General features: G+C 33.6%; 2 protein-coding genes across 3 annotated transcripts; both read right to left on the reverse strand.

Moving 5' to 3' along the window:
• Positions 1 to 1,668: 1,668 nt before the first annotated feature.
• On the reverse strand, positions 1,669 to 10,222 carry LOC140062808 (NADH-ubiquinone oxidoreductase 75 kDa subunit, mitochondrial-like). 2 transcript variants are annotated; one of them, XM_072109189.1, is made up of 17 exons: positions 10,130 to 10,222; positions 9,485 to 9,670; positions 8,899 to 9,006; positions 8,007 to 8,083; positions 7,642 to 7,723; positions 7,415 to 7,557; positions 7,180 to 7,298; positions 6,460 to 6,626; positions 5,794 to 5,943; positions 5,483 to 5,542; positions 5,034 to 5,119; positions 4,451 to 4,646; positions 3,901 to 4,119; positions 3,083 to 3,236; positions 2,556 to 2,731; positions 2,277 to 2,411; positions 1,669 to 2,168 (listed from the first exon to the last, which is right to left on the reverse strand). In XM_072109189.1, exons 2-17 carry the CDS (start codon positions 9,644 to 9,646, stop codon positions 2,025 to 2,027), a joined length of 2,178 nt encoding a protein of 725 aa, XP_071965290.1. In that variant the 5' UTR covers positions 9,647 to 9,670; positions 10,130 to 10,222; the 3' UTR covers positions 1,669 to 2,024. The 2 variants fall into 2 exon arrangements, with proteins under 2 accessions (XP_071965290.1, XP_071965372.1); XM_072109271.1 differs by lacking the exon at positions 10,130 to 10,222 and having other exon boundaries at positions 9,485 to 9,672.
• Positions 10,223 to 10,613: 391 nt separating this feature from the next.
• LOC140039046 (uncharacterized) lies at positions 10,614 to 12,163 on the reverse strand. The gene has a single exon (XM_072084778.1). The coding sequence runs from the start codon at positions 12,022 to 12,024 to the stop codon at positions 10,954 to 10,956; it is 1,071 nt and encodes a 356-aa protein (XP_071940879.1). The 5' UTR covers positions 12,025 to 12,163; the 3' UTR covers positions 10,614 to 10,953.
• Between the last annotated feature and the right edge of the window lie 35 nt (positions 12,164 to 12,198).

Raw genomic sequence — 12,198 nt, forward strand, 5'->3', positions numbered from 1 at the left:
TTCAATTTGTGTACTTGAGTTACATATATCGTTTACATATACAAGAAACAACAAAGGTCCCAAAACGGACCCTTGTGGAACACCAATACTAGTCTCCTTAATATTAGACGAAGTACCATTTATAAAAACATATTGCTTTCGTGATTTTAAGTAGTTACTGAACCATTTTAGTGTAACACCTCTTATACCATAGTGGAATAGCTTGTTCAGTAATATACTGTGGTCAATAATATCAAATGCCTTTGACAAATCCATAAATGTGGCAATTACGAACTCTTTGTTTTCAAATGCCTTTAGTATTTTGTGGATCAGATCAATTATAGCGTGGGAGGTTGAATGATTGTTTCGGAAGCCGTATTGCCAATCATTTAGTATATTGTAAGTTTTAAAGTAATTATACAATCTGGAATGGACTATCTTTTCAAAGATTTTAGAGAAAATTGGTAGTAGTGATATCGGGCGATAATTCGAGGCTAAATGACGGTCCTCTTTTTTGTATATGGGAATTACTTTTGCAATTTTTATCTGTTCCGGTATTGAGCCGGAGTGAAGAGATACGTTAAATATATAAGTCAAGGGTTTTACAATAGCATCACCAACTGCCTTGACTACCTTTGGTGAAATATCATCAACAATGTACAACATTGTAGAACCAAAGACCGAAGTTTAAGTTAGTGTGAAATTAAGGTTGAGGGAAAAAAACGCACAAATTATTTCATAAATAAAAGTATTAACACCATCTATGAAATGCGTGCCAATAATGTGTTAAGGGTCTTTCACACGTATCTGTTCCGGCACGGTTCCGGTCCGGCAAATCCAATCGAACGTCAATGTTTCGTTTTCACGCGGCTACGCGCATATCGATTGGCGCAAAGCGGACATTGATGTTCGCTTCGCCGTAAAGACCATTTTAAGAGAATGTTAATAGCCCTAGATAGATGATGAAATCAAAATGATTACTAAATAAAGGTTCCAAAAAATCGATTTAAAATCATCTTTTCATCAATTTCAAGAACACTGTTGCTAATAACTCATCGTTATAATCAACGATCTTATTATTAATGAATTTGAAGTTGTTAAATGTTGATATAGTTGTTGTCAATTAAATGTACCAGTTACTGTATCCGATATCAATATATATTATGTACAGTAATTCTAATACTACAATGTACTGTATTTATGTTTTATATTATGTATTTAATTTTTATTAATCAATGTTGAATAAATAAATATAATATTGAATTGTCATGAAGTTATAAAATAGTCCATATTAATGAATTATACTTATGTTTTATGGAAATAATTGAGAAATCATTGTTTGTTATTTTTGGACTGTTTCAAATATATGTGAATGAATGATTAGTATAATATAGTACAAATAGAGACATCGACCTCTAGATATCCATATAATTCACTTGATGTTGGCCCAACTCTTTCTTCTCACAACCTTGATTTGTGGTCTTGTTTTTGATGTTATGCTATTTAAAGTTCTGTTTACACTATCAAACTTGATGTGACAAAAAAATGTGATATGCCCATATATGGACGTGATGTCATATCACTACCATATTTGGGCACATCTCACTTTTTTGTCAAACTAGTTTGATAGTCTAAACAGAGCTTAATATAGATTTATAGTAGTACTTTCACTCACAAAAATTACAGCCATTTAATTTCATTTCCGATTTAATCTTGTGATCACATCAAAACACCACATATTTTCACTATAACTTGGTATTTACAAGAATTCATTTACTTAAACTTATGGTTTCTTTGAAAGTAACTAAATATATCATTGCAGGTTAATAGATTGTTTTTAGACTATCTTGTTTCTCGCAATTAAATTCAGAGTTGTAATTATGTGCAGTTCTCGACAAAGATTTTAAAGTGACTGCTAGTATTTTCTCCAGGGTTTAGAGATAATATACCAAAGCAATGAAATGAAAAGTAAACTTAAACACTTATGATATTGACATTGTTTTTACTGTTTTTATTAGATATCCGTTTAATAGTTTTGAGATTATTTATGATTTTTTAACCGCAGTCGCTGCCTTGACGCACTTTGCCATCGTCTGCGATGCTCGGCTGATTGAGTCTGTCATGTAGAAATCCTCTAACACCCTCTGTCGGCTGGTGAGAGGATCTTTAGAAAGCTGTTTTTTTACGTTCTGCAAAGATAAATGTATGTTTAATGATTTAGTCATGAACCAAACAATTATTATAGTTTTTTAAAAAGCGATTTTATAATTTTCAACTGATTTAGTTAGTTAATTAACCTTTGTGAGTTCTTGTGCTTGGGCAAAGAAGTTGGCTTCCTCGACATCACCATATCTGGTGAGATTTGGCGACACTCGAGTCATTCGTAGCCTCAGATCTTCCAGGTCATCATAGGGTAGTGGTTCACCAGAAACCTGAAAGTACACAGAACAGGGCATGGGTTAGTCTAGGGTCTAGACATTGTTAAGAGGAACATAAAACCAACAATCATAAATGTCATTGTAGGCCTAGGCATTGTAATTTTTAACCACCTCTATCTGATCTGTGCCAGTACAAACCTCAGACAAAGCCCTGATAATTTTCCAATCTTCCCTTGCATAGCCTGGAGGTGATACTGCAACTCTAGTTTGTTGAGCTCTACCTTCTGTATTTACGTATGTAGAAATCTTCTCTGTGTAGGCTGCTCCTGGTAGAATTACATCAGCCATTGACGCCCCACTGTCTCCATGATGACCTAACAAGATAAATACAATAAACACAAGATGGTCTATGACAGGTGTTCTAAACAGCTTTCTAGTGTGGGCCGTATTTTAATTTACAATAATCTTGCAGGCCAAATATAGCATAGCATCACTGGTGGAGTCCAAGGGTTCTCAAATTGATTATTGGGTCCAAGGAGATGAAGTCTCTGGAAACTCATGCATTTTAAGATGACATTAACACATTTTTAACATTAATTTCTTTCACTTTTAACAGTAGCTTTTTGTGGAACCTGCAGGCTCGATTTAGATAATTATATCAAAACTTCAATGTTTTCGGCTGCCAACCTTATCTTTTCCACATATGGTTAGAACATACCACTTACCAATATAAACAACAAAGCAGTCTTGTGGCAGGTCGTCCCTTGTAACTGTGTCCTCATCAGCACCAAGCAAGAAAAGTAACTTAGGTGCATTGTTCCTAACATGTTCCACCCCAGCCGAGTAGCCTAGGTCTAGCGCTGCTACTTGACTAGCAACCTGTATTTAAAATTTATATTGCAAAACTCATTCAAGCATAACATTTTAAACATTTTGATTTGGTTATTCCAGCTGGCCACACCCCATCCCTAATTTTGTTTTTTACATTTTGACATGTTTATGTACAACAGTTGTTGAAATTACTTTCTAACATGATTATTTAATTCATTTAAATACACAGGTGTGAACATATTCCTTTGTTCAAATATTCTGTGTTCTTTCAAGCCATTAGAGCATTGCCTATTGAACAGGTAACACCTACAGTACTGTCTTGCCTCTATTCAATTCAAGTTTATGGTAAGTTAAATTGTTACATAATACAGTACTACCAAAGGGTAGTACTGTACAGTATACTTGTTTTTATAGCATGGAACTTAGCTCATGTTTGTTTTATTGACTTTAGTTTTCTAGGCCTACTGTATGTTGGCCTTTTTTGTAGCTATGTATATCTTATTCACAGGTCAGTTTGGTTAGGATCAGTGACTGTTGCTTCAGTTTGGTGTGGTGTGACTAGGCCTAGGGCATGCAAACATTTGGGGAAATGTACCAATAGGGAATGAACTCGATAATTTACCACATATAATCAGTAACAAATTGCTTAAATATATTTCTAAGTACTTATTTCCTCTTGATACTTTATTAAATTTATTATCATATGTCTTACCCTATGTAACACATTTAATACTTTCCAATCATCTTCACTATTTTGACGTGCATTTTGTGCGATTGTAATTGCATTGGCGTGTATTGCTGCGCCATCCTCTCGCTGTAATGCTCCACTGCCTATTACAATCATAGGGTTTTTAGCCTTACTCAGTTGTTTATTGAATGGATGAGTACCCTTGGCTAACTCGGAAAGAACATCAGTTGTGTTTCCAAGATGCTAATATTTTAAAATAAATAATTAAATTAATATTATTTTATTATAATGAAGACAGATTTTTTTTGTTCCTACAGTAAAAATAATTACTTTGAATTTAATGTTACATTCACTTTGACAAAAAAATGGATCGAAAAAAAAAGAAGAGGAATTTAAAGCCAAAAATACTTAAATTGTTTGTCAGAAAATGGTTTTTCGTTAAACTTCTTTTTTTTACAGAAGTAAATAACTTTATTCAAACTGCAAAATGGCCTACAGTATTTAAAGTCTGATTTTATTAATCAGAGGAGGGGACAATACATCTTGATCAAACTTAGTCATTGAACCCACTCACATCATAGGAGTATGTAAGATCCACGTTCTCGCCAACTAACGCCACATTCAGATCGTTGTGGAGCCAGCTTTTACGTACACGAACGTTGAAAAGGGGTGCTTCGTATCTTGGATTGGTGCCAACTAGCAGCAATAAATCTGCTTCTTCCACTTTGGCAATGCTTGTGTTTAACAGGTAGTTTGACCGGAAATCAGTGCTTTTAAAATAAAAAATATTTTACATCCTTTATTTAATTTTCTCGCATTCAAATTATGAATAATGTTTATTATTAAATATTATTCCTATTATTGTAAAACTAGGTCAAATTTTGGTAATTTACAAGGTAAATTTTAAGATGCCCGTTTTGTAAAAAATTTAAGTTATGTCTACCATTATTAATAATCAAACTTCTAGCAGGTGGGCTACTTTGTCCTTCCTGATTAAGGCTACCATAATATTTACCAGTTGCAATAATATATAAAGATAGCAAACCATTTTAATTGTAATTAGTATTTTAGAGTATAAAAGAAAATTTTCATTTATAAATCACATGCTACTATGTTCAAATTGTTAAGTGACAGCAATAACAGACACTATGTCTTACCCAGCGGCGTCCATTGGGAAAATCTCTTCCGTACATAGAGCTTCTGATCCAAACCTATTTAACAGATCTTTCAGCGCTAGTAAGGCCTACAATCAAAGCAGTATAACATTAATATGTTATCATTAGTTATCCTTAATCAACTAACATCTATTTGTTTAATACACTCAGAAATTATTTTATTAATAATTGTTACCCTTCCATATTTTGTCTTTAATTTCTCACTTTTTATAACAGTATCCCTTCATTCACACAATAATTATAGTCATCTTCATTCATTGTTTAAATCAACTTTGTGTTTAAACCAAGTATGTCTATACTATATATTCAATCATCCTATATCTACTTTTTGTCAGTCTGTCCATTCGTCACCAATGTGTCAAAGCACAAAAATAATATAAACTGTATGGTAGTTGGTTTAATTTTGGAATAGTTGTTTTTCTAAGACAAACCTCTGCATCAACCAGACCTCCAGCAATGGCAGATATCTGAGATCCACTTGTACTGATTAGCTACATAAACAAAGAGTAAAAGTTATTTTAACCATGTCCATTAAACCTGAAAACTAGACTTTCCAGAAAGCCCATATATGTGTTGACACAAAAAGTGATCTCTTGTGATTGTCCTTTTGATCGATTTTAAAAATCTAATATGTATATATCATTCTTTGTTATATATCTACAGTAGTATAGTTGTATTAATTAATTAAATAAGCCTTTTATATTTTTACTCTGTGCATACATTGTTTTGACGTATGACCTACCTGAGAGGCAACAGTTGATAGGGCATCCTCCCATGTGCTTGCTATTAAATTACCCTCATCGTCTTTTACCATAGCAACCGTTAATCTTTGTCGTTTTAATCCATCATATGAAAAACGGGTTTTGTCTGATATCCATTCTTCATTAATGTCCTTAGAAACAAACAAATACATTTAACATGTAGCATATAAAGAGCACAAAAACTCTGTCTGCACTTTCAAACTTTATGTGACAAAAAAATGTAATATGGTAGTGGTATGCCATGTCCATATATGGGCACATCACATTTTTTTGTCACTTAAAGTTTGATAGTGTAGACAGAGCGTAACATCAAGCATCTGCTTTAATCCGAAGACGCGAGTTGTGCAACATTTTTTAACTCTAGCAATCCACATCTAGGTTCTCATTTTCTGGATAGTTTATCTCTCTTGCTTTTTTTTTTCTTCTTTATTTTTAAGCAACAGTAAAGTTGTGTCTACACTATCAAACTTTTTGTGACAAAAAATAGGATGTGCCCAAATATGGACATGATGATGTCATATCACTACCATATTAGGATGTGCCTATATATGGACACAATATCACTAGCATATTTTTTCACCTCACACTTTTTTTTTCTTTAGAGCTTAAGATAGCTTTTACTTGAGATCATGTGACATGGGTAATACCTCATGAACTCGTGGAAGAATCCTCATAACCTCTCCTGCTCTTGTACTGACAGTGATGTTGCAACCAACTGCATCCAAGACATCAATCGACTCTGTCTTGCGTGTTTCCCAGGGTCTTGCAGTAAAGGCGTATGGCTTAGAGGTCAAAGCTCCAACCGGGCATAGATCTGATGTTAGGCAATAAATAGATTATTAAAGATGTTTTTTCCCCCAAAAACATGAACAATGAAGATTAATAAAATCAGACTTTGAATATGCCATTTTGCAGTTTAATCAAGTTATTCACTTCTGTAAAAATGTTTTATTATTTTACTTATAAAAAGACAAATAAAACGGTTAATTTAAACAAAAAACCATTGTCTGACAGTCTTGAAGTATTTTTTGCTTTAAATTACATTTTTTAGGTAAATAACTTTTTTTTTTCAATCCAGTTTTTGGTAAAAGTGAATAACTTATGTGACAATAAAATGACTAATTCAACACAAAATTGAAAGTAAAGCACTAAAAAAAAACAGAAATATAATCAACTTTAAGCTCTGTCTACACTATCAAACTTTATGTGACAAACAAAATGTGTTGTGCCCATATATGGACAAGATGATGTCATATCACTACTATATTTGGGCATATCACTACTATATTTGGGCACACCACACTTTTTTTGTCAAACTAGTTTGATAGTGTAGACAGAGCTTTATGGACTTGAGATGTTTTACATACCTATAACATTACCAGAAAGTTCAGATTCAAACATTTTCTCTACATAAGTACCAATCTCCATATTGCCTCCACGCCCAGTAGTTCCAAGGTCATCTACACCCGCGACCTCACTTCCAAACCTACAAAATATTAATTAAAATGTATGATTAGCATAAAAAGGACACATTGTTTTGATTTGCATAATAACAAGTTGGCCACATTAATCAGTAGATTAACACAGTAGAAAGATACTAACCGAACACATCTTGTACAGTGAATACACCTAGTCATTATAGTTTTGACCAATGGACCGATGTTTTTGTCTTCTACTGATCGTTTGCCCGTAAAATTGATGTCTTCGAAACGGCTTCTATCACTGCCAAATGCCATTGATTGATCCTGATAAAAACAATTTGGAAATTTTCAAATATAAACTGAATTTTTATTTGTTTTGTTTCTTGCAATCTTTGATTATGTACTTACTTGTAGGTCACATTCACCCCCCTGATCACAAATGGGACAGTCCAGAGGATGATTAACCAACAAGAACTCCATTACACCTTCCCTGCAAATCCAGATAAAATAATTTTTAAAATACTGGTATTTATATGTTTTTATTACTAACATTACTAATATTACTGTTTTGTTGGCATGATATTATTGAAGGGTCAAGTAGATGTGTCTGCCCCCTAAGTTGTAAAAAAAAAAATCTTGATTGATCGATTGATGTTTGGTGTATTATTTCAATTATCTGCTAAGTTAATAGCTTATAGATAACCATCATAAGTTTGTATACTACAAACACAATGAAATAACTATGTATGTTTAAAATGTTCAGGTGTAGTTACCTAGCTTTCTTTGTTAACTCTGAATTTGTTTTAATGCTCCAACCTTTCATCACAGGCATTGCACATGCAGCTACAGGCTGAAAAATTAATACAACATATTAATTAACATTTATTTCATATTTTTGTCAATTAACTTTAAAATAATATTTTATTTTTTTATGTGAACATCTACAATATTGAGGTTGCAGTGATACTGTTTTATCATTGACGTTTACGAAATGAACATTTTAAGTTTCATTATCATTTTAGAAATAAATGTTTTGTTGTTAATTATCATCTTTTTACAAATAAATGGATAAATTATAGTTAAGCCAATATGACACCTAGACATTGCAATGTAGATCTGTATGTATAAGTGTTAGGAAATATTCAATCTCTCTCTGGAAGATTGGCTGAGCTGTACTACTGTTACTGTCTGGTGTATAGAACGTGTAGTAGCTGTGATAGAGCCGCCAAAAGGTTTTCAACACTTCTTCTTGCACTTTAGTTAGTTGAATATGAACATTAAGCCTATTTTCCACTAGGCGAATTTGTTCGTGCGAATCGAAAGCGTCATGCTATACGCATGCGTATTTGAGTTTCTGTCTGTCATACTCCCTTCTGTGACGAATTCTAGTTCCTTTGATTTTTCGCTTCAGCGAAATTTACTAGTTCGAATTGTTTCTACCTTTTGCGAAGCGAAATATTGAGCAACCAATCGGAGTTCAGGAAATGAGCTATGGCGCTTTCATGAGCACTCATGCGAATCAAAAAGCTCAGTAACCACGCGAGGAACATGAACGTCGAAGCTATTCGCTCATGTAGTCGAAAGAGAGTTAGCGTTTTTTTTCTCTTCGAAACGTTGGATTCGCGCGAACAAATTCGGCTAGTGGAAAATCGGCTTTATGTCTACCTTAGCAGACTTTTCTACTTCCACTAAACACATTCTACAATTTCCAGCAACAGAAAGTCTGTCATGATAGCAGAAACGGGGGATCTCAACGCCAACCATTGCACATGCCTGTATATTAAAAGAATTAATGAAAAATAATGTATAATAATGAAATGGGTTGAATGGGGATAATTGAATTATATAAGATTGACAGTCACTGAGTCAGGTTTTCAATAGCCTCACATTACATCATGGAGCTATAAAATTAGATAAAAACAAATGACAGTTTCACAATAAATGTGCACAAATATACTAAGCTACAGCTACATGGTACAGTACATTATTTTGCTCTTTCATTTTTTACAACTGGACTCAGCTGGGTTCAAGGTGGATACGAATGGATTCAATTTGAAACAATTGTATTACCATGGGGTCTGTCTACACTATAAAACTAGTTTGACAAAAAAAACGTGTGATGTGCCCAAATATGGTAGTGATATGCCCATATATGGTAGTGATATGACATCATCATGTCTATATATGGGCACATCACATATGTTGTCACATAAGTTCTCATAGTGTAGACAGAGCTTTACAAAGTTCTCACCTGAAGAACAGTTGTGCCTGGGTCAACCAGAACAGATTTACCATCAACAAACACTTCCACTTTTTCTGGTGGTGATGCCGATTGGTAGCGTACACTAGTCATAGCTGGAGCAAGCATCTGCTTCGTCAGAACCGCAACACGACTAACTGGAGCCCTCAACATCTTGATACTTTATTATTATTCTATCTGTATATATAGTCTCTGATTCAATATTATATGGTGGTAATATTTAATAATTAGTACTCTACTAACTAGGCTAGACTAGGCCTATAGGGCCCTAGCCCCTACTATTCCCGCCATTCAAAAAAAAAAGTTATTTTATTAAAAAATATAAAAATGATAAGATGAATTTTAATTCAAAATAATATTAGCTAGTAAGGCATTTGATACTAAATCAATATAAAAACATTCTAGTAAAATTTAGAGTTTTTTGGGCCTGGCTAGGCTAGCCTAATAGGCCTTCCCACCTGATCCACCGTCAAACCACGAGCGGCGACGGTGCGCGAGAGAGGGGACAGTCAACCGGCTCATAAATGTAACGAGAGAGCTAGCTTTTAAAACAGTTAGAATCATTTGATTTTCAAGTAATAAGTCATGTGAAGTATATAATAAATTAAGAAAACATACATTATTGTATTATCTTACCGAAAATATTTTTAAAACACCGAAATTTTGCAGCGCATTCACTGGCGCTGGCAAAAACTTTGGTGACCTGAAGCTGACCCTTTGACGTTCTTTATAAACCAATAAACTATAGAGGGGGTACATGCTGAATGATGATTCCTGAAATACTGTACAACTTTTTCAGTCTGTCCTGTATGAATCTTATAATTCGTAATTTTTATTTATCGTTTTTGTCTTGTTATAGTTGATGCGGTACCTTCACCTCCAATTTTTTAATCGTCAAATTTCTCCTGCAATTAAAAACTACAACAAAACACACTATAGTATAAATTAAATTATTGCAGGTTTTAATTCAATCACATTTCATTTTATAGTACATTTACAAATAAGATTTTCCAATTCTAATTCTGCAATAAAAGTACTTTTTTTAAACTATTATTAGTAATCCTATATGATTATTTAATAATTAAAATATCTTTTGACTATCTAGTCTAATTTACTCTGTGATAGCAATGTTCCAATTCTTGTGTTATCGAAAATATGTTAAAATCACAATCATATTATATGCAGTACTTAAAACAGCATTATTTTCATTTTACTATTAAAACGATAAAATTTAAAACTAAAAACCTCAATTCCTAAAGTACAATTTCAACATTCTTTTTTACAATTTTAGGATTTTTTAAAATGACATCTCATTATTAGTTTAGTCTTCTCTGCGACCGTAGCAATGTTCATCCATTACTTCAGACAAATTTGTTAAATTTTTTGAATTTTCCATATTTTTATCAATAAAAATACTTATGGCACACAATTCATGAATACTATTTAGCATACAGTATATACTACATCAGCATATTGAGAGGTATTTCATCAATTGAAATATCCCATGGAAGTGTAACTGACAAACAACCATCGAGTGATGTCACATCGTGCCACCAGAAGGGAGGCGTGTAAAGAATCTCGCCAGGATTCAAGACACATGTGTACCGTTGAGCGTGTTTTAAATGTGGGAAACGCTTGGAGTCAATATCTCGAAGGTTAACCTTACTAGTGTGAGACCGCGAAGTGTGACTTGGGTGAGGATACAGCAGAGGAGTGTCAGTGTGAGAAAAGAGTACCAACTCTTTGCATCCTATAACTTGTAAAAGTAGTCCATGGTTGCGATCGAAATGGAGCGGTGTTATATTACCTTTTGTTCCCAACCACAATTGCATTGTGTCAATTCTGAAGACCTTCTGATGCACTGCCTGATAAGGTAATGGGAAATCCGACATCACTTCAACATTTTCAATTCTCCTCTGTCTTGCATCCCCCAGCTGTTTACCAGTCTCTTGATCATGTATTTCATTAAGTTGACCAACTTGATCTGCTTGCTGTTCATGGTCACAAGTCTCTTCAGAATCCAAAAACTCCTCCCATGGATAAATATCTTTTACAATTCCTTCAGGTGTAGAAGATTCTGGCTCTTTCATTTGGCCACAATTTACACTATCAACATGACAAATTGATTTTATAAGTCCTTCTACTTGTTCCCGTTTAATCATGTCTTGGTAAAGCTTAGACGGCATGGAGTGTGTGCGCAGATAATATCTAACTGCTTCAGTATCTTTTGCGTGAAATACCGCATCTAAAAACCTCTCCAGAGATATTTCAATCTTCTCCGAAACCTGAACATGATTGATAAAATGTTTGTTGTCATTTGATTTTAAAACTTTCAATTCTTCCCCAAATTCCTCATAAAGAACATCCTTTATGTATTCTTCATTCCAAGTCTGCAATGGCAGCCAGTCTTTTGCAATGCCGGTAAGTAAAACCGGTCTCTTATTCTTGTAAAACCTATTGAATGTGGAGCCAGCGACATCGTCTAACCTCTTTATAGGTATTGCCGCACTATCAAATTTGAAGGTCGTCATTTATCTTAATTCTTAGATTGAGTTGATCTGCTGCAATTAATTGGCCAGCAAGAGTACGCAATGCATTTATGTACAGTATACTTAATAATGGACATCACTAACAACAGTAACATAACACTCTAAACTAAGCCTTATTAGCTTAGGCCTAACTCTAGCATTAGTTTAGACTTAGTT

The sequence above is a fragment of the Antedon mediterranea genome, chromosome 1, assembly GCF_964355755.1.
Source record: "Antedon mediterranea chromosome 1, ecAntMedi1.1, whole genome shotgun sequence".
Classification (NCBI taxonomy): Eukaryota; Metazoa; Echinodermata; class Crinoidea; order Comatulida; family Antedonidae; genus Antedon; species Antedon mediterranea.

What these genes read in the sequence shown, in the direction of transcription:
- LOC140062808 (XM_072109189.1), bottom strand. Translation starts at nt 9,646, where the DNA reads ATGTTGAGGGCTCCAGTTAGTCGTGTTGCGGTTCTGACGAAGCAGATG. An exon ending in TTCTTCCACGAGTTCATGAG is followed by an intron (nt 5,944 to 6,459) that starts GTATTACCCATG and finishes TTTGTTTCTAAG; the next exon opens with GACATTAATGAAGAATGGAT. An exon ending in TATCAACTGTTGCCTCTCAG is followed by an intron (nt 5,543 to 5,793) that starts GTAGGTCATACG and finishes TTGTTTATGTAG; the next exon opens with CTAATCAGTACAAGTGGATC.
- LOC140039046 (XM_072084778.1), bottom strand. Translation starts at nt 12,024, where the DNA reads ATGACGACCTTCAAATTTGATAGTGCGGCAATACCTATAAAGAGGTTA.